The sequence below is a fragment of the Ananas comosus genome, linkage group 1, assembly GCF_001540865.1.
Source record: "Ananas comosus cultivar F153 linkage group 1, ASM154086v1, whole genome shotgun sequence".
NCBI classification, from domain to species: domain Eukaryota; kingdom Viridiplantae; phylum Streptophyta; class Magnoliopsida; order Poales; family Bromeliaceae; genus Ananas; species Ananas comosus.
Window position 1 is genome coordinate 12911850 of NC_033621.1, and position 19631 is coordinate 12931480.

A 19631-nucleotide genomic window follows, 5' to 3' on the forward strand; every position below is an offset into this window, starting at 1 on the left:
CGATTTTTCTGAATTTGAATTATTCTAATTACTTTAGTTGAAAACTCTGTAATAAATTTTTTTTTTCTAGTTTTATTTACCAAAAAGTAAATTAAATCATTACATTTTAATAAATTATCTATGAAATTCCAAAAGATTAGAAGTTAAGTATCTCTGGATTAAAAAGTTTAAAATTGGAAAAATTAACAACCACTAATACATAAATTTTCACTTACATGCTTTATTATTTAGTCTTTAATGTTCAAAAATAAAATCTAATTTTTCTTTTATTATATAACCACTTAAGTTCTCTAATAAATTAGCTCATTTAGTTAAATGTAGTTTATATATAATTAAAAATGTCATTTTCAGCTCTTTTTTTTTCATTAGGATTCAAAATTAAGATATAATATGTTAATATTTATTTTAAAAAAATATAGAAACCAATATTGGTGGATAATACTAGAACTATTCATACTTTTCATAAAAATAATACCGTCAATAAGCTGAACACGAGCGAGCTGGAGCTAGTTCGAGATCGGCTCTGCAATTATTTGAGTCAGCTTGTGTTCAGCTCGAAAGTAAAAGGAGCAGAGGTAATCGAGCTTGTTTTCGTCTTAAAATTAATTCGAGCTCGCCCAGAATTATTTCAAGCCAGCTTGAATACATTAATACTAACTACAATTAGTATTACCTATAATTTCTTATTTCTAATTAATGCTTCCTCTTGCTCATTTAATGTTAAAAGGAAAAACTTCAAAAACCCCCCTCTGTGGTTTCGTAGTTTCTCACTTTGCCCCCCTGTGGTTTAAAATGTATTAATTTGCCCCCTGTGGTTTTATTTTTCTCTTTTTCTTATCAATTTCATTATTTTTTTTCTTTAAATCAGTAATAAAGTTAAAATTAAAGGGTACTAAAGTGAATATTTGATAAATCTAGATGAGTATCTGAAGTTTTTTGTATATAATTTAACGAAATATTAACGAAAAAGCTACCGAAAAAATAAAAACGAAACCACATGGGGGCAACTTGATACACTTTAAACCACAGAGGAGCAAAGTGAGAAACTACGAAACCACATAGGGGTTTTTTGAAGTTTTCCCATGTTAAAATTTAGAAGAAGCCTTACTAACAATAAACAAAAATTTAAAAATAGAATTTAAATATGTTGTTTATCAATCTAAAAGTAACATTTATTGGTATTATTTATTTAATTTTTAAATTATATCAAATCAAATATAAGCGAGTTATGATCGGTCTGTATGATTCGGTTTATATATTAAACGAGCGAATCGAGTTCGAACGGATTTTTAATCAAACACGAGTTAATTAATTGACTCCCGAAAAGTTGAAAGGGCCACATTGGATCCACTTGCACAAGTTTGGATGATACTTAACGAGATCAAATTGATGATCCAACACGATCGAAATACCCACGCAATATGTTATATGCTTCATTGGATGCTTTTTATTATTATAGAGGATAATAATATAATATAGGACAACACAAAACTAAAGATGCCCGTAGACCGGGTCGGGTCTGGTTAATTAATATACTGTACCCATACCCTAAAAAGAAATTGTTAGAAAAAAATATATATACCCTACCCATTTAAGTTCGGGTCGGGTCCGGGTCTGAGTACTAAAGTTACTAATATACCCATCGGGTCTATTTGAGCGGGTCTGGGTAGTGACTACCCGTATACTATCCGTTCAAGACCGGATATGGTTCGGGTCTAGACCGGATACGGATATCCGTATGAGTATATTTTTTTTATAAACTTTATTAAATAGTCTATGAACAAACTATAAAACCCGCCATAAAAAAACTAGCATTCTATTAAGTTGTACCTTCCAATAAAATTCATTTAAAAGAAAAAAAGGGTAGAAAACAAAGAGTAAAAAAATTAGGAAAAAGTAATGAGTAAAAGAGACGGCTAGGATTTCATTAGGATGAAAATACATAGTGACTCATCATTTATAAGTCATATTAAAATTGATCCTTCAACTTCAAAATTTTATTTTTTTTTATTTACTATCGGATATTTCATCGGGTCCGGGTTTGGATCCGGATTTGAAAACTATTCCGGACCCTACCCATTTAAAAGTTGGGTTCGGATCGGATCCAAATCGGGTATGGGTATAAAATATCCGGACCCATACCCGAAACTTTAATGAGTAGTTTTTTTTATCCGTATATTATTCATTTTTTATCGGATCCGGTTTGGGTCCGATTCTGGTCCGGATAGGGTCCGGATCGTGTATGAGATATTGGATAATTTGGATACCTTTACACAAAACTGAATGATAACAAATATTATTGAAAATGAGCACCCAGTAGGAAATAGCCATGTGGCACTGATTTGACAGAGATTTAATTATAAAAATTAATAAAATTAGATGTTGCCACGTGGGCCGGGCGACGTGGCGTTTGGCACGGCGACATTAGCGGGAGCACTGGGTGAGGCAACGTGGGCGAGAACAACGGTCGCGGCATCATGAACGGTAAAATGCACGGAAACCCCCTCAACTATATTGGATTGTTAAGTAGCTTCCTCCATTTTTTTTGGTTGCAGACCATGTTAATTTTTAATTTTTATTCTTTTGTGTTTAAATACTGACCCAAGCAAGTTATAATTTATTCAAAAAAATTTAAATATTTATGTATTAAAAAAATTTAAGTTATAATTTTATATTAGTTTTACATTAAGTAGTTGAAAAATATCAAAAGTATATCTAAAGTTATAAGTTACATTAATTAGAAATAGTAATAAAAATTAGATGTCTTTAATATATATGAGTCCATCAAATATTGCAGATTAAATTTTGGAATATAAATTTTAATTTAGAACTTAATTTTAAAATTCTAATTTAACTTCACTCATTCTCTAAAAATATTAAATAACTTCACTCATTCTATTCCATATTGATAATTTTTTAAATATTTGTAAAAATTAATTTAATTTTAAAAAATAAAAAGTTTAGAGGCTTAAAATTTATATATATAATATTGGAACATAATAAGCTATATATATATATATTGGAACATTTGCATTTTGATTAAAAATTCCATGTGGAACTCAAAAGAAGCATCCACGTAAATTCAACTGAGTCATCAGATCCTTTATACACATTTGTATCCAACTTTAATTCAACTTACTATACGTGTACACACTCATGCCCTCTTCTTAATTATTTATAATGTTTTTTTTTTAATAAAAATTTTATTTGTTTCCAACACGGCATGTGAGACACCTGTTCCCCTCTTAAAAAATAAAATAAAATAAAATAAAATAAACACTTATAATAAACCCAAGGTTATTTATTTATTTCTATTTATTTACATTGATTAAATCAAAAATTTTGAAAGGTTACGAAACCCATTAATTATGTGTCTTGTTATTTATATATTATTATTATTATTTTTACTATAATTTTAATTACTTATAGCCTATAATATTCCAACAGGTTTTCTCCTTGTGGATGTTTGAAAAAAAAAAAAGAAAAAATACTGAGTCATAACACTCTAGAAAAAGATCAAAATATAGTAATTAATATAATAATTATACCTATCACTAGGTTAATTATCATGTTATAATAATATTTTCTTGCGAAGTTCCTTTTTTTGATTTTTTTTTTCTTTTTTGGATTAGGAATGTCGGTTTGTTTGAATATTCGAAATTTTATCCGAACTCTCAACTCAGCCGGATTTGACGAACATGATTTTGAATATGAGCGTAAAAAAAATCAACCGTTTCGAGTATGAATATGAACCTTAAGGTGCTTAACCCTAATTTCGGCTATTATATGATAGAAAAGTTTTATATTGTATTTAAACTTGTACTTTAAGAAAATTGGTTAAAAAATGATTGTTTTTGTGTTCAAAATTTTGGATTCAATTTGATTATGGATTATCAAACTTTAACAGTTTTAGGTTCAAATTTGAATTTCTGTTTTTCACAAACGGGTTTGGATTTGAATTTGAAATTTTTAAAAAATTCAACCGAAAATCGACCGTTGACAGTCCCTGCTTGTTGGAGTCACGTAAACTCCTTTGATTGTACGAATAATCCAAGAGAATCCAAAAAGTCAATGCAAATATTTTTTAATTTTTTGTATTTGAGACTTTCGCCTCTGCCGACGGAACGTTTCTATTTAGCACAGTTAGCTAAAAATTTACTGATAAATATTCAAAATTTGAAATTAAAAATTTAATCATTCCATATTCTTTAACTAAGTTTATTTTTTTTAAAAAAAATAAAGTGAAATAGTATGCTCTTTTTAAAAATCAAATCAGTCAGAATACAAATCGCGAGTTTGACCAAGTGAATGCTTTGATCACACTAAATCCGTTTACTGTAATAATTTTATCTACAGACTTATTTATCTCTCACTATGTTGCAAACTAGAATTGTCAAATGAGTTGGAGTTGTTTTGCTCGATCGGAGCTTCTACAAAAAAAAAAAAAAAAAAAAAAGAAAAAAAAAAAGAAGCCACATTGATTTTATTGAAATATCTGTTGATAATTTTAAGCTACAATCAATGGTTTCTGGCTTTTTTTTTTTTTTGATATAATTCACAAAAAAATTGTAATCATCAAGTAGGTGAGCTTTCCATTAAATCCATATTTTATTAGGCCTCTAATTTAGACAACTAAGGGAAAAGGACAAAAGTTAGCTGTGAGTAGCTTAGTCTCTAAGCATGACCAATCCCCACCTATGCACCTACAATTAGGAAGAGAGAAAAAGAAAGTAAGAGAGAGAGAGAGAGAGCAAAATTTGGTCTTAGTTTTTTGGCCAATTTGCATAAAAAATTCACTTATTTTGGGCTTTTGCAAAATCGTGCCACCTTTTTTATTTTTGCAGATTCGGTCCGCTTTTTCAGCAAACTGACCAAAATACTCTTATTACTTTTTCTCTTTCCTCTTTCTCTCTCTTCTTCATTTCTCTCGTTCTTTTTTTTTTTTCTCGCCGGCAGAGCGGAGGCGGAAACGGTCCGTCTCGCCTCTCACCCTCATGCTCTCGCCCTCGCCCTTACCCTCGTCCATGCACCCTCCATCTTCCTCGCCTCCGACCGCGCCAAGGCCGCACCGCGACTTTTTTTTTTTTTGCTTTTTTCTTTTCTTTTCTTCTCCGACTCTTCTCCACCGTCTCCGACGACGACGCTTTTCGCCCTTCCCCCCTTCTCATCTCTCCCTCTCCCTCATTTTCTGCCGCCTCTGACGACGATTTATCTTTGCCGGCGCCGACGTCGACACCGTAGAGGTCATCGCGGCGCTACAGCCTCGGAGCGGAGGGTCCTTAACGGCGTATTTCAGCCGGCGCGGCGTAGGCTGTTGGATGAGAGGTGACGCAAAAAATTATAATTAGAAAAACAGAAAAAAAATAGATATAAAGTTGATAAAAAGAATGTGAAGTATTGATTTTATTACAAAATTTAAGTTGACTATTAAGAATGTAATGGAGAATATTACCTATTTGACGAATTATATTTTTTTATCTAATGATATGTTGTAATACATGTTTTCTTTTTGTTGTCATGTTTCTCCTTTGTTGCACTGTTTCTCGTTTATATTCAAAGAAATGGCTGCAGAGAGGAGAGAAAGAATGTTTATAATTCTCTTAAAGGTGATGTTTCTCCTTTATTGCGATTGTTTTTTTTTGTTGCATTTTTCTATTGTTTAACAGAAGGGTGAACAAGAGGAGAACGGTGCAAGGAGAACAATTAGATTATATTCTTAAAACAGGAGTTTTCTCTCTTGTTGAACTATTTCTTCTTTGTTTCACAAAATGGTCCAAACAAGAGCGGGAAAAAGTAATATCATTCTTTTAAAACCAGGTGCAGTTTTTCTTGTTGCCATGTTTTTCCTCTTGGTTGCACTAAGAAATGGCTGCAAAGAGAAGAACCGTTGTTCAACAAGGGAGATAAGTATAAATATCTATTAAAAGGGTGCAAGTTAAGAAAAAATAGTTGTAACAAGAGAAGAGAATGGTGCACAGAGGAGAAAGTGAATCTTTGTTTAAGGGTGTAATTTCATCTGTAATGAATAGTTTGATCTGAAGGTGTATAAGAGGAACGTGTAAAACATTTCAAGAGTGTCATTTTATTTAAAGATATATTTATTTTAAGCTAGTTTAACATTTTAAGTAGCAAATTATAATTATTTTTTGCATTTACGATGAGTTTATGTTATTCATTCTTTATATAATTTTTTATCTTTATTTTTTTCTTTTTTTCTATAAATTTTTTTAATTTCAAATCTTCACAAGCACCTGGTAGCCGGACGACGCGCTTAAGGAGACCCTGCTCCGGTTGTAGCGCAGCGCAATCGTGACCTCACGGCTGTCGAGTCGGCGCACGGCGAAGATGTAGTCGTCTGACAGGCGCGAGAATGAGGATGAGGGGAGAGATGAGGAAGGGAGGCAGGCGAGTGAGGTCCGTGTCGGAGACGGTGGAGAGAGTCGAGAGAAGAAGAAAGGAAAAAGAAAAAAAAAAGTCGCGGCGCGGCCTTTGCGGGGTTGGAGGCGAGGAAGGTGGGGGGTGCGTGAACGAGTGCAAGGGCGAGGGCGAGAGAATGAGGGTGAGAGGCGAGACGGACCGTTTCCGCCTTCGCTCTGCCGGCGAGAAAAAAAAAAGAACGAGAGAAAGGAAGAGGAGAGAGAAAGAGGAAAGAGAAAAAGTAAAAAGGGTATTTTGGTCAGTTTGCTGAAAAAGCGGACCAAATCTGCAAAAATGAAAAAGGTGGCCCGGTTTTGCAAAAGCACAAAATAAGTGAATTTTTTATGCAAATTGGCCTAGTTTTTTTAAAGGAATAATATCTAATATATTCTCTAAAATTTTACAAATATTTAATGTATTTTGATTGAACAAAATGCTCTTTGAAATTTTAAATTTTTTTTTGAATTTTTTTTTTTTTTGAGAGAGAGATAGGTAGCACGCTACCCGTTTCGTTTATTTCATTTAGAAATCAACTAGAATTCGAACTTGGGTCTCGGATACTAACTATCAAGTGCTTTGCCACTTGCTTTAGGAATGGTCAGTATTTTTTGAAATATTTCAAAAGAGAGATCACTAATGGAATTGACTTTTAGAAAAATATTTTGAGCATAAAAGAATACATTTAAAAATTTTAAATGAAGTCGGGAATAAAAGGGCCGGAAAATTTTAAATTTGAATGATTCACCGCGTTTTGAAAAAAAATTCTACGTGGCGAAGAGAGGATTAGTTTGCCAAATATAAATTTGGCAGTGTTATTTCATAAATTACAAAATTTTAAAAAGTTATTTTGTAAAATAATTTTCATTTTTTTACTACAGTAGAAGGTCATCATCGTAAAAAGAAAAGAAAAAAAAAATTTGACAACATCAATTCTCTCTCTTTCTCACAATCTCTCTCTATTTTTTTTTTTGTTTTTTAATTGTTGGTTATACGGGGGGCTGTTTGATTCTAACTATTTTTTCAAAAAAGAAAATTAAAAACATTATTTTTCTAAATTTTTATTTTCCAGTTTTTTAAAAAAACCTGAAAAACACAAACACTCTTTTTTTGTTTATCAGATCTGAAAAAAAAAGTTTTTCAAAAAAAAAAGAGGCTAAATTAGATAAAATTCTCCGTCAAAATTCTATTTTTTACTTTCCCCTTCTGTCATTTAAAAATCTATATTTTGCCCCCCTTATAAAATAAAAAATATTCACAGGGGGTACGGTGTGTAAAATAACTATTTTGCTCCTCATCATTTTCGTCTCCTCCCTCATGCATCTTTCTCAACAGCAGCCTCCATTTTCTTCTTCACCTGCTACCCTCTCCTCCTGCATCCTCGCCGCCCCTCAATTTCGGCGACAGTAGGATAGAAATCGAGATGGGGGTGGATGGGAAGACGAAGGCGAAGTGGCGGAGGAGAGCGAAGGGGTGTTTGTAGGCGCGGACGGAAATGTGGGCGAGGGCGAGGCAGTGGAGGAGTGCGAGGTGGCGAGGCAGCGAAGCAACAGAAAAAAAAGGGGGAGGAATATTTTTGGTATAAAAAATATTTTATAACGGAACCCTAACGGATCACGATAGGGAGTAAAGTGCACATTTTTTATTTTACAACGAGGCAAAGTATAGGTTTTTAAATGACAGAGGAGAAAAGTGAAAAATCACGTTTTGACAGAGAATTTTCTGTAATTTAGCCAAAAATTAAAGTGTAATAGTTAAAATATTCTTGAGAGAGATTCAAAACTTAATGGGAAAACTTCAAAAACCCCTCCTGTGGTTTCATGCATTCTCACTTTCATACCCTGTGATTTAAAACGTATCAATTTGCCCCCCCTGTGGTTTCATTTTTCTCTTTTTGTTATCAATTTTATTATTTTTTTTTCTTAAATCAGTGACAAAATTAAAATTAAAGAATACTAAAGTGAATATTCGATAAACATAGATGGTTATCTGAAGTTTTTTGTATATAATTTAACGAAATATTAACGAAAAAGCTTCTGAAAAGATAAAAACGAAACCACATGGGGGCAAATTGATACGTTTTAAATCACATGGTACTAAAGTGAGAATGCATGAAACCACGGGGGGGTTTTTGAAGTTTTCCCAAACTTAATTTGTGTTCCGCAACTAAAACGCGGCACAAAAAGCACAAAAGCAGGTCCAGGGAAAGGAGTCGCACGGAAACCGGCACCGAATCATAAGAAAGTGCCGAATTTCGTTTTTTTTTTTTTTTTTTTNTATAGAAAAAAAAAAAAAAAAAAAAACAAAAGGGTGGTGTTTTGCGTGGAAGCAATAGAGCCCTTGATTTGCGAAGCTCATCACTTCACAATCCCCGTACACCCTCCCTCTCTCTCTCTCTCTCTCTCTCTCAAGATATATATATATAGAGAGATGCTCCTCATCTTTCTCCTCACTTATTCGAAAAGGTAGTATTGTTAGAAAAGACGTAGAAATTTCAACAAACGCAGAAAAAAAAGCAGAACCAAACAGCAAAAGTAGTCTCTTTTTTTAAGACTCTTTTCCTTAAATTCCTCCTCACCTTTTTTTTTGGGTTCTTTTTAGGCCTTGGCATTGTTTATATATATATTGCATTGCCTCGCACGCTCTTCTTCTTCTTCTTCTTCTTCTTCAAGCCATATTCTTATCTTTCATTATTAGAACTCTGGGATGGAGGGTGCAAGTCATATCGGCGATGATATGTTGGCGGAGATCCTCGCGAAGCTGCCGTTGAAGCCGCTGTTCCGGTTCAAATGCGTGTCCAAGTCGTGGCGCGGCCTCATCTCCGAAAACCACCTCCGGCGGCGGCTCCCCCTCCTCACCTCTGGGGTGTTCTACTGCTCCGGCCCCGGCCCCCACAACGGGCCGAGGTAGCAATTTAATCTTTTTCTTTAAAAACTTAAGCCGTCAGACTACAGTGTTTATATATAAAAACGTCAAGTTTTTTTAATGAAAATTCGCCGGAGCATGATGTTTTTAATATTTTATATTCAATAGGTACGCATTTGCTTCCGATGACGGAGGGCTTGAGGAGTGCGACCTCGATTTCTTCCCTTTCCTTCGCAGTTCGACATTGGTCGACAGCTGCAACGGCCTCCTCCTCTTCTACGCGGCCCACCCGGCGGCGTTCTACGTCGCGAATCCGATCACGAGGCGGTGGAGGGCCCTCCCCCGGCCCCAGGGCAGGACCCGGCTCTCGATCCTCGCCTTCGACCCCTCCGCGTCTCCGGACTACAAGGTCATATGCTTCACCGGGTGGCGGCCCCGCGGCGCGGACATCGAGACGTTCTCCTCGGAGACCGGGGAGTGGGCCCCCGGCGAGCTGAATTGGCCGGGGGTCGAGACCGACGCGATGTTGGCCACCATGCACTGCTTCGGCGGCGCGCTCTACATTCTCGCGCATTCGGGCTGCGTCATCCCCGTCGACCTCGCCACGATGGAGTGCCGCGCCGCAATCGGCCTCCCCGAGCCGATGAGCCCCGACGGGCGCCTCGGCAACCGCGGCGGGAGCTTGTACTACTCGCACACCAGTGATCATGACCATGAGCTCAAAATTTGGACGTTGGGGCAAAATTGCACCTGGGTGATGAGGTGCAGTGTGAGTGTGAGTGAGCTTGGGTTAGGGTTAGACTCGGACCGGGCCCAAGTGTTGGCTTTTGACCCGGAGAGGGGGGTGGTGTACATGTGGGTGGGTGGGAAATTGGTGGGGTTTGATTATGAGAGGAGGGGGGTTTTCAAAGAGTGGGAGTTTGAAAAAGAGAGGGAAAGGGAGAGGCCTCATCTCATTCAAATTTGGGTGTTCCCTTTCTCAAACTACCTCTCAAATTGCTTAAGTTGATGGGGATTGGAGAGTTGGAAATGAAAATGATATCATGTTTATCTACTGTGAATGGAATTTTTTTTTAATCAACTATATATTTTGGCCGCAGAATCCTACGCATTAAACCTTCAATAATACCTATACTATATGATGCAAAAAGTTGGGCGGTCGAATCCCACATATAAAATGCACATGCAGAGAACGAACCTCTGATCTTATAGACAACATTTTGAGTAATAATCATTCAGTTTAAACAATTTAGTAACACCCAATTAATAATAACACTTAGGATTATTTTTTTTCCAGAAATAAAAGAAAATAGAGAGAGAGAACAAAAAACACCCAACTAATAATAACAATAAAAAAAAAGGCATGCTACACCAAGAAATTGAATCTGTTTTAAAAAAAAATCTATCTGAAGAACCAAATAGCATAATGCAGTAAAATGAGACAAAACGAAGATCAGACACATTTTCACTCGAGAAAAAAAGAAATATATTCAGAGAGTAAATTAAAGATGTAAATGTAACATTTATTTATTATCTTCTGGGAATAATTATTGAAGGAATGTCAAAATAGACACCACTTATAATGAGAGTGAGGAGTGTTGATTAATGCAGTAAATTGTACCTATTTATGTAACAAATGAATCGGTTTCGAGATCAGATCTCGCCTAATGGCGCTTGCAATGAGGGAAGAGTCCGAGGATGTGCTCCGGCATGAAGTCGTGCCGTGTTAGGATCCCTACGATCGGAGGCCTCTGCGAACACACAAGTTGTTGTATTAGGAAGTGTTTGTATGATAAGAAAACGCCGATGCAGATAATGTACTTTCCACGAAAATGCTCGAAAAGCTGAAGAAAATCAGGTTTTCTACAGAGCAGGAAGAAGCAACTGATAAATGATGCAAAGCATTTTCTCTAAGACCTGTGACAACATGAAGAAATAATTGTTGGGTAGCTGATCCGAAAGCACATTTGTAGGAGCCATCGCTACTTTTTTCAGTTGTATACACAAGGAAACATGGAACAAAAGATCATCTAAAAGTTGAATTCAATTGTCGAAAAACTGAATGAACAGGAAAGAGCTCATATTATATATAGCTAAAGAGTTTTTTTTTTACTCAATTCTATCGGAGAACCGCACCTAGACACATAAAATAAGCTTAATCTAAGATAACAAACTACAGTGTAACTTAATTGCTATATCAATTACCGGTGCAAGCGTAACGAGTTCCCTAAGTTGCATATATAAGTGAATGATAAAATCAGAGAAGAGAATTCTTACCCCTGGGGTCTTAGGCACAACACACAGGTGTCTAAGCCCGAGCTCCCTGAAAAGAACTGCTGCCTTCGCTAAAGACATCGTCTCCACTACTGAATATGGCGATCTATTAGTAATTGGATGGAGATCGACATACATTTCTGTCTCCTCCTCGCTTATATCCAAGTCTTCAAACTTTAAGCCCTTCCCCAACCCCGCTTTCGCAAAATCAAAGGGACCAAACCTGCGGAAAACCTCCGACGCCCCAGTCAATACCCTATCTTTCGTAAATCTCTTTCCTTTGAGCACGACAAGCAAATGTGACCTCAACACAAGCCCGCACAGCTCGGGCGCTGCTGAGAAAGGCGGCTCATTTATTACTGGAAAGCCGTTATGGCCCGTCAACGTTAAAGCCTGCACTATGGTTCCCACCTTTTCCACGCTGGAGAAGGTAATGAGCGGGCCTGACACGACGTCCCTTGCGACCAAGTTTCTCATGTATGGCTCGGCATGGGCTTCCAAATAGGGCAAGCCCTTCATCTTGACGATCTGGTCATATACACCTTTGTTGAAGCTATCAGCTACAGATTTTGATATGAGGAGGACGAGCATCACGAGGGGAAGCATTAAAAGATCATTGGTAAGTTCAAGGAGTATTACACAAACCGAGACCGTCATTCTCATAGTCCCGCCGAGGAAAGAAGCGGCCCCAAGAACGGCGAAAAGGCCCTTATCCAAGCTTGAAATAGGGCCGAGGAGTGTGCCGACAAGGCGGCCGAAGGAAGAACCGGCCAGTATGACGGGGATGAAGAGACCAGAAGGGACAGCTATACCGTAAGTCACGAGGCCTAGTGCATAGACAGCGAAAAAGAAGATGAAGAGGGTGGAGATATAGAACTCGCTTTCAGTGCCGCCACTGAAGAGGTTACGAATGGCGTCGTCATTGGTGTTGAGGAAAAGGGAGGCAAGGTCGTTGTAGTGGCCCGGGGGGCACTGAAAGCTCTTGAAGTTGCCCGATCGGCCAATGGTGGGGCACTGGTGGCCTAGGTCGGGGGGGCATGGCGTGCACTTGGCGAGCCAAGGGAGGCCGAAGGAGCAGCAAGAGGTCAAGAGAGAGATGGTGACCGTTAGTAGGATCTTGAACGGAGCGCCTCTTCTGCAATCGATACTAAATTGTCAGGCACCAAAAAGTAATAGAGATATTACATATATATTCTTGCAAAATTGCCTATTAACATAATCATCTCCAAGAAATCTTATACATCCATTTAGTGTCAGAAAAACCCCTCGACAACAAGAAATTTCTAATAGCAAATAAAATTACACACATGAATCGAATAATTCGCCAACATAATTTGTACAAAAATACATTTTTGAAGAGATAGGTGTATAGAAATCCAGATTTATAGAGGTTTATATGTAATAGTTTGAAAACAAAGAGTATTAAGTTGACGAAAGCTGTTGCCCCATAAGGCCTCAACCTGCTCATTTTAGGACAAAAACAAACATAATATGGATTAATAGAGGCGACATACTCATTGATGAAGCTATAATAGCGAAGGATCTTATCCAGCAGAAAGTTGTACAGGGCTCCAAGGAGTCCACCGAGGACGCCAAGCAAAATAACGGCTATCAGATCTGGCGTGCTATATGTGGTAACACTTGAACTGACATCAAACATTATTAATCCTCCTTTGCCGAAGAGACCGCACTTTCCGCTTCTGCAGTATTCTATGAGAGCTCTTAACACAACAGCAACCACAGCTGTCGTGAAAAATGTCCTCCAAAGAAGAGCACTTCTCCACCTGAGAATTGCAAGAGGACATAGTACTTAAAAATTACTAATTAGTGGATTTCAAAAATTCGATGAGTAGATGTCAGTATAACTTCCATACATTATGGAATATTAAACGTTTTCACAAGTAATTTTCATATATTAAGGATTTGAACATTAAAAAAAAGGTCCATTGATTTTATCAGGTAGTTCTTCAGCATAATAGAGGTGAAAAGGATAGCAAGAAGTAAGGAAGATACCAGGATGCTGCTTCTTCGAGTGCAAAGAGAACCCCGCCAACTGGGGCGCGAAAGGCAGCTGCAACACCTGCTGCAGCTCCGCAAGTGATCATATCTCGCCGATCTCTGTCATTCTTGAAGTACCTGAGCCACGTACATGTCAATCGATACTTGTGGGACCCCCCTTGTCCCAGTAGATTGGCAATGCATGCTCCTGTATGCACCATAGGGCCCTCCTTTCCCAATACAAATCCGGCAGAAACTCCCCCTATAGAACCAAATATCTGCAGGTTGGCACGAAAACCTTCACTAGATTAGTCCTGCAGCCTCAAATGGTACAAAAATAGAACAAAAGACACAGAATTATGAATTACTAGTTTGAAATGTTTTTGTTTTCCTTCTCAAGAAAGAGTACTTGAAATGTCCTCGAGATGAAAGAAGGTGCATAGAAAAGACTAATTCTTTGAAACAACAATGAGACTCTGAAGTCAACTATTGCTACTATGGGTGGCAGAATCCAATAACACCCATAATGGTAGCTCTTCAGCATGTTGTGGAATTTTCATTCTGGGTTTCCCTTCAGATAGTGAAATGCATGGACGATCCCTATACAATGCTGATATTGGGACTTATACCTCAACTTTTAACTCAACACTTTTGCCCCTGAACATTTTCATATATTGCAATTACATCCATGACCGCTATAAAAAAAAAACAACTTTTCCCTATAAACTGACCTTTTTAAACATACTTCAAGATCACAAAAATGGAGAAGTCATTTTATGAAAGTTACAGGAAAGACCTGATTTTTTTCTTCATTTAGTCAGGGATAATATTGCAATATAAAGAAAATTAAGGGAATTATTTAAACCATGCATCTGGCTCTAAGCTATCAGATTGCATTCAAACTTGAATCTGGTGAGACACGAGATGAAATATGTCAAACAAGAATTTGAGGTTTGGATAACCTTCACAAAGAGGGTGCTAGGTGCCAATATAGAGTATGCATCGACTCCATTAAGATAAGCTTTAACTTCAGGTATCCCTGACCCAGCTGCTGCAGGGGCGACATAAGCACATAGTGCTGCTGCTGCTGCTGCCAAAATTAAGTTGCACCCAGCATATACAGCAAATGCTTCCTGATATCTGCACTGAAACCACACAGTAATTACATGGACACATCCTACAGGGGTAATTATTAGAAAATCACGATGCGCACAATTTTTTTTACTGCTTTGCTCAGATCACAAAATTGCAGAACTTACGAATGCAAAGAAGTCTTCATCTAGTGGTTTAAGTTTTCTAAATAACCCATTGCCATTTTGTTTGCAAATGTTTCAGAAATGAATAGAGAGCACACCATCTTTCTTAAAATAACTATGGCAAATATGTATGTATGGAAACAACCAAAGAGCAAAATGGTAAAACCGTCAAAAGAAATAGAACAAAATGAAAAATTCAACAACACCCATAATGAAGTGCATATTAGTGGGCTATATGATGTCACTTTGTGGAGAGGAAGTGAGGTCGAAACTTACTTATCCTTCAGCATTAGATTACTTGTTAACAACAACTTAAATCCAGCAATGTTTTCAACTGCAATGTTGTTGAAGAAGCCAACTAATCCAGTAGCCAATCCTATAAGGAGTGCAAGCGTCCACTTGAGGATTATGTATTGAAATATCTGAACTTTTTTTCTTGATCTCCAGTCCTCTTTATAAAGATCATTCTCAACAATCCTGAAAGGTAAGTGTAAGTTCAGATTAAGGAGGTCATAAGACGTCAGAAGATTTTAATACTGCTGAAAAATGCCATATGTATATCAAGCAACAAAGGTAGGAAATCTTGAGCAAACTCACAAATTTCAACCTAATTCAGAACTCACGAAGCTAACAAAGGTATGGATAGTTTGAAACTTTAAACAATTGAGCAGGAAAAAGTATACAACTAAATATGCTACATGAGTAACAAATTTAGAGAATAAATACACCAATATCATTATCTAGCTAGATAGTGACACAGAAATCTACATACACCCGTTACAAAATCAGACACGTTAATAATAATGTATTTATTGGACCACATCCTAGCAAGTTGACAGAAGAATAGAGCTTTTCTGCTAGAAATAATCTAATAATATAATAGTTATTTTTAGAGCAAAATGATTCTTTGTCTATTAATCTATAAATTACAAATTATACGTTAAAGCCAGAAACAGCTGACTAGAAAAGATAGCTATCTAATACTTTAGCTTTATTCTCTCCAACACAAAAAAAGAAGAGAATACTTTAGCTTTATCCTTTTCTGAGTAACTAGATTTTTTCTTGAGTAGCCTATCCTTTTGGTTTAGCAAATAATGGGAATAAAATTTAAGAAGACATTTTCAAGTCTAATTTTAATTAACTCTGATGGAACTCAATAGTCAAAACAGGACACAAGAATAAAAGTTTAAAATAATGTTCAGAAACAATGGATGGAGAAATATGTGCTGGTGCACTGCTATCTCATTGTCCTTTGTAGCTAGGATATATTATATAATAGATGTGTTTGTTTATTTCATATGGTTACTTATGTTCTCTGATAATTAAAACAGATAAAAATTTAAAGAATAGCAAAGACGAGTATAATTGTGGAAACTGAAATTTTTGCACCAATATGAGAAACCATAGCAATCTTTAGTGATTCGACAACAGCACAAATGTAGATAGAAAAAGCTGAAATTTTGTGGCATAATATATTGCCTGGAAAAGCATAACAATCTCATTCCCTTCAACAAAGAAACAATGCGTGAACCAAGCTTCAGTATCATGCCGAATACGCATGATCTTAAGGTAGTGTGTGTACAAAACCTTGAACATTATAAACAAAATTACAAACCAGGATTCATATTTCTATGCAACATAGGACTAAAAGTAAAAAAACTGTATCAAAAACTCCCTCAAATATAGGCCAGTTCAAAACAGATCCCTAAACTTTATTTTTCCTATTGACACACTCTAAACTTTTGTTTGTTTTAATTTGAATAATTTTTAAAAGATAACTTAGGGATTTCAGAAAAAAAAATTAGCATTTTTAGCTGACGAAGCCGCAGATTTCGATAACAGTCGACACCCAACAACAATGAGACCACGGATTTTAACAGAAGCCCAAATATCAACAAACTTCGCTCAAAATGAGAGAAAGTTGAGGAGGTGCCGATCCAAAAATTTTTTTGATTTTTGGATCTTAATTCAAAATTGTGAATAGTTGAGGGGGTGGTTCTCCATATATTTTTCAATCCAAATGGCATCTAAACAACCTAATAACGATCATAATAGAAACGATAGTGCATTAAAAAAAATTTAAAAAAAAAAACAGAGGCAAAAATGGGAAACTGGGGGGTATTGATCCCGACTCATAATCCAAGCTCTCGATGGGGCAAATGTTGGATCCAACAATGGCGATCTGCGAGGTGGTGTTGAGGGTTCTCCGCCGCAGCAGCGGCTCCCTCAACGCCGCCTCCTCCTCCGCCGCCGCCGCCGCGTCGCCATCGAAGCTCGACCCTCCCCTCTCCATCGTCGCCACCTCTTCGNCTCCTCTCCCTCTCCCTCTCCCTCTCTCTCTCTCTCTCTCTCTTTCTCTCTCTCTCTATATATATATATATGGAGGGGATTGGTTTATAAAGGATGGGAGGGGACTTCGCCCGCGCGATGCTTGTTCGTATTAATATTAATATATAAAAAATACCTAAAAATAGAAAGGATTAGTGAGTAATGATAAGAGGGATTAAAACTAATCAGAAAAGGGGTAAATGTATACATAGTCCCTGTACTATGACAAAATAACAACTCGGCGCCAACACTTCTTATGTAAGCATTTCAGTTTTTGATTTTTTTTTATAAAAAAAATACAATTGTTAATAAACTATTGGTGATTAATGCTGAAAAAAAAAATGCAATATATATGACATTTTAAAAAATTAAAATGCTTAAACTAAAAGTATAAGAACCAAATTGCCATATGTTCTTGGATTAATTCAAAATATATGGATAGGCCCTGTACTGTACCAAATTCTAAAACTTTTAAAAAATCTAATTTTTTTTCATAAAAAGCTATTTTATCCTTCTATATAAATAATTTACTAATGATTAAAACTGAAAATAAATGCAATATACGTGACAGTTTAAAAATTAAAGTATTTAATTTAAAAATCAAATTTCCATATAAATATAGTATAGGGGTCGCCAAAATGTTTTGCCTAAAAATAGAAAGGATTAAAGATTAGTAACAGAGGGATTAATTATAAATTTATGAGGACAAAGTTGCCATAAAAACACAGTATAGGGACCTACAATGTGTTTTATACGTGAGGTTTGTTTAAGGGTTAATATTTTGTGGCTTTATTGTTATGCTGTTTAATAAAAAACTATTGAGTATACATGCAAATGCACGTAATAAGTATTTTAATAACGATTTCAAATTTATATGGATTTGTACATTATATTTATTTATTTAAAAATTTGTAATATAAAATTTAAATTTAGAAAGTAACTTTATTTATTATATACTATTAAAAAATATCTATTATATTCTAACACAAATTTAAATAGTTGTTGCAACAATAATTATATAATCCTATTTTTTATTTTATAATATGTATATATAGTGTAGATATAGATATACATTAAATATTCTTCTATATTTAATTCTAATAAATTTAAAATTTAAATATATATTTAAACTAAATTAAATGTATTAATTAGTTGAAGAAAAAAGAGAAACTAAAAGTTTTTTGGGAAAAATCTGAGTTTTTTTTTAAAAAATTTGTAAATAATGCTAAATCGTTTTATTGTAATTTCAAATCTAGTAAGTAAGTTTATGCTTTATAATTAATGATAAAACTTTATAATTTTTCAGCTATTTATTATTTTCTCTCTCCATTTTAAAAAAATTTAGAAATATTTAATAATATTGAGTAAGATAAAAATATTATTCTTTTAGAATATATAATTCTTATAGAAATTAATGTGGAAATATAACTAAATAACTTTTAAATTTGTAAAACTTTTAAATTTATGGGGTATTTACAAAAGTTAAAATTATTACTAATAATTAGAACATTTAAAAGAGCAATTATGAAAAGGGTAAAATCGGTATTTTGATTGTTGTTACTGTAGATTTTAATAAAAATGTGTTTTGAAGGGGCATTTGAAATATTTCAACTTTTATGGGGGCATCTATGTAATATTAAAGGTTAATTTTATACAGATTCCTATAAATATAGTGAATAACAAATATATCCCTACAAAATTCAATTTTCATATGTTATCTGCAAAAGTCCTGATATTTTTAAATATGTTCCTATGCTTTGTTATCGTTAGAGAACTATTAGAGAATTGTTTATATTTTCAATTTTGCCATCACAAATATGTTCCTCCAAAAGGCATAACAGTATTATATAAGAGGGATAAAAATATCAAAAATTAATCAGGATTAAATATTTAATCAATGATTAACTAAATTTTCCTAACGGATTCTAACGACAGAAACATATTTAAAAATATTAGAACTTTTATAGAAACAATATATGAAAGTTGAACTTTGTAAAGATATATTTATCATTCACTGTGTTTACAGGTATCTGTATGAAATTAACCCTTATATTACAGGCGCACAAAACACAATCTTTTTGTAATCTGTAAGTTAGTTTATACAAAATTATGAGTGTGAAAAAATTAAAAAAAGATAAAAAAAAATATAAAAAAAGGTGTAACAAAATGGGCTACGTGGTTCAGTTGGGAGATTTTGTCCCATAAAAAATTATTATTTGAACGGCTGTGATCTAGCCCCACCAAGTACGTGGGAGGAATCAAAACGGTCCCACTAATTATTAAAAATATTATAAACAATGTAATACTAATTAATTATGCGTAGATAAAGCAGAACCTAAATTGTATTATTTTCACATATTAAGATAACCTTTGACCATTTATATTTATTTATATATACATATATATTATTATATTATATTATATTTTTTTTTTACTTATGAATTGAGAATGGAGAGTTTTCTGACCCGCCACGTGGCGGGTGGACGCGAGGGGGTG

The 19631-nt window shown here is 35.0% G+C and overlaps 2 protein-coding genes across 3 annotated transcripts; one reads left to right on the forward strand and one right to left on the reverse strand.

The window, feature by feature from the left end:
- On the forward strand, window positions 8857-10365 carry LOC109707591 (F-box protein At5g07610-like). Of its 2 annotated transcripts, none has more exons than XM_020228991.1 (3): window positions 8857-8948; window positions 9112-9320; window positions 9448-10365. In XM_020228991.1, exons 2-3 carry the CDS (start codon window positions 9121-9123, stop codon window positions 10286-10288), a joined length of 1041 nt encoding a protein of 346 aa, XP_020084580.1. In that variant the 5' UTR covers window positions 8857-8948; window positions 9112-9120; the 3' UTR covers window positions 10289-10365. The 2 variants fall into 2 exon arrangements, with proteins under 2 accessions (XP_020084580.1, XP_020084570.1); XM_020228981.1 differs by having other exon boundaries at window positions 8858-8951.
- LOC109708739 (chloride channel protein CLC-c) lies at window positions 10778-17114 on the reverse strand. The gene is made up of 7 exons (XM_020230562.1): window positions 16940-17114; window positions 15084-15284; window positions 14514-14691; window positions 13567-13829; window positions 13068-13337; window positions 11557-12688; window positions 10778-11030 (listed from the first exon to the last, which is right to left on the reverse strand). Exons 1-7 carry the CDS (start codon window positions 17098-17100, stop codon window positions 10944-10946), a joined length of 2292 nt encoding a protein of 763 aa, XP_020086151.1. The 5' UTR covers window positions 17101-17114; the 3' UTR covers window positions 10778-10943.

What these genes read in the sequence shown, in the direction of transcription:
- LOC109707591 (XM_020228991.1), top strand. Translation starts at nt 9,121, where the DNA reads ATGGAGGGTGCAAGTCATATCGGCGATGATATGTTGGCGGAGATCCTC. An exon ending in GGCCCCCACAACGGGCCGAG is followed by an intron (nt 9,321 to 9,447) that starts GTAGCAATTTAA and finishes TATATTCAATAG; the next exon opens with GTACGCATTTGCTTCCGATG.
- LOC109708739 (XM_020230562.1), bottom strand. Translation starts at nt 17,100, where the DNA reads ATGGAGAGGGGAGGGTCGAGCTTCGATGGCGACGCGGCGGCGGCGGCG. An exon ending in CTCGAAGAAGCAGCATCCTG is followed by an intron (nt 13,338 to 13,566) that starts GTATCTTCCTTA and finishes TGCAATTCTCAG; the next exon opens with GTGGAGAAGTGCTCTTCTTT. An exon ending in TTGTGCCTAAGACCCCAGGG is followed by an intron (nt 11,031 to 11,556) that starts GTAAGAATTCTC and finishes GTGTGTTCGCAG; the next exon opens with AGGCCTCCGATCGTAGGGAT.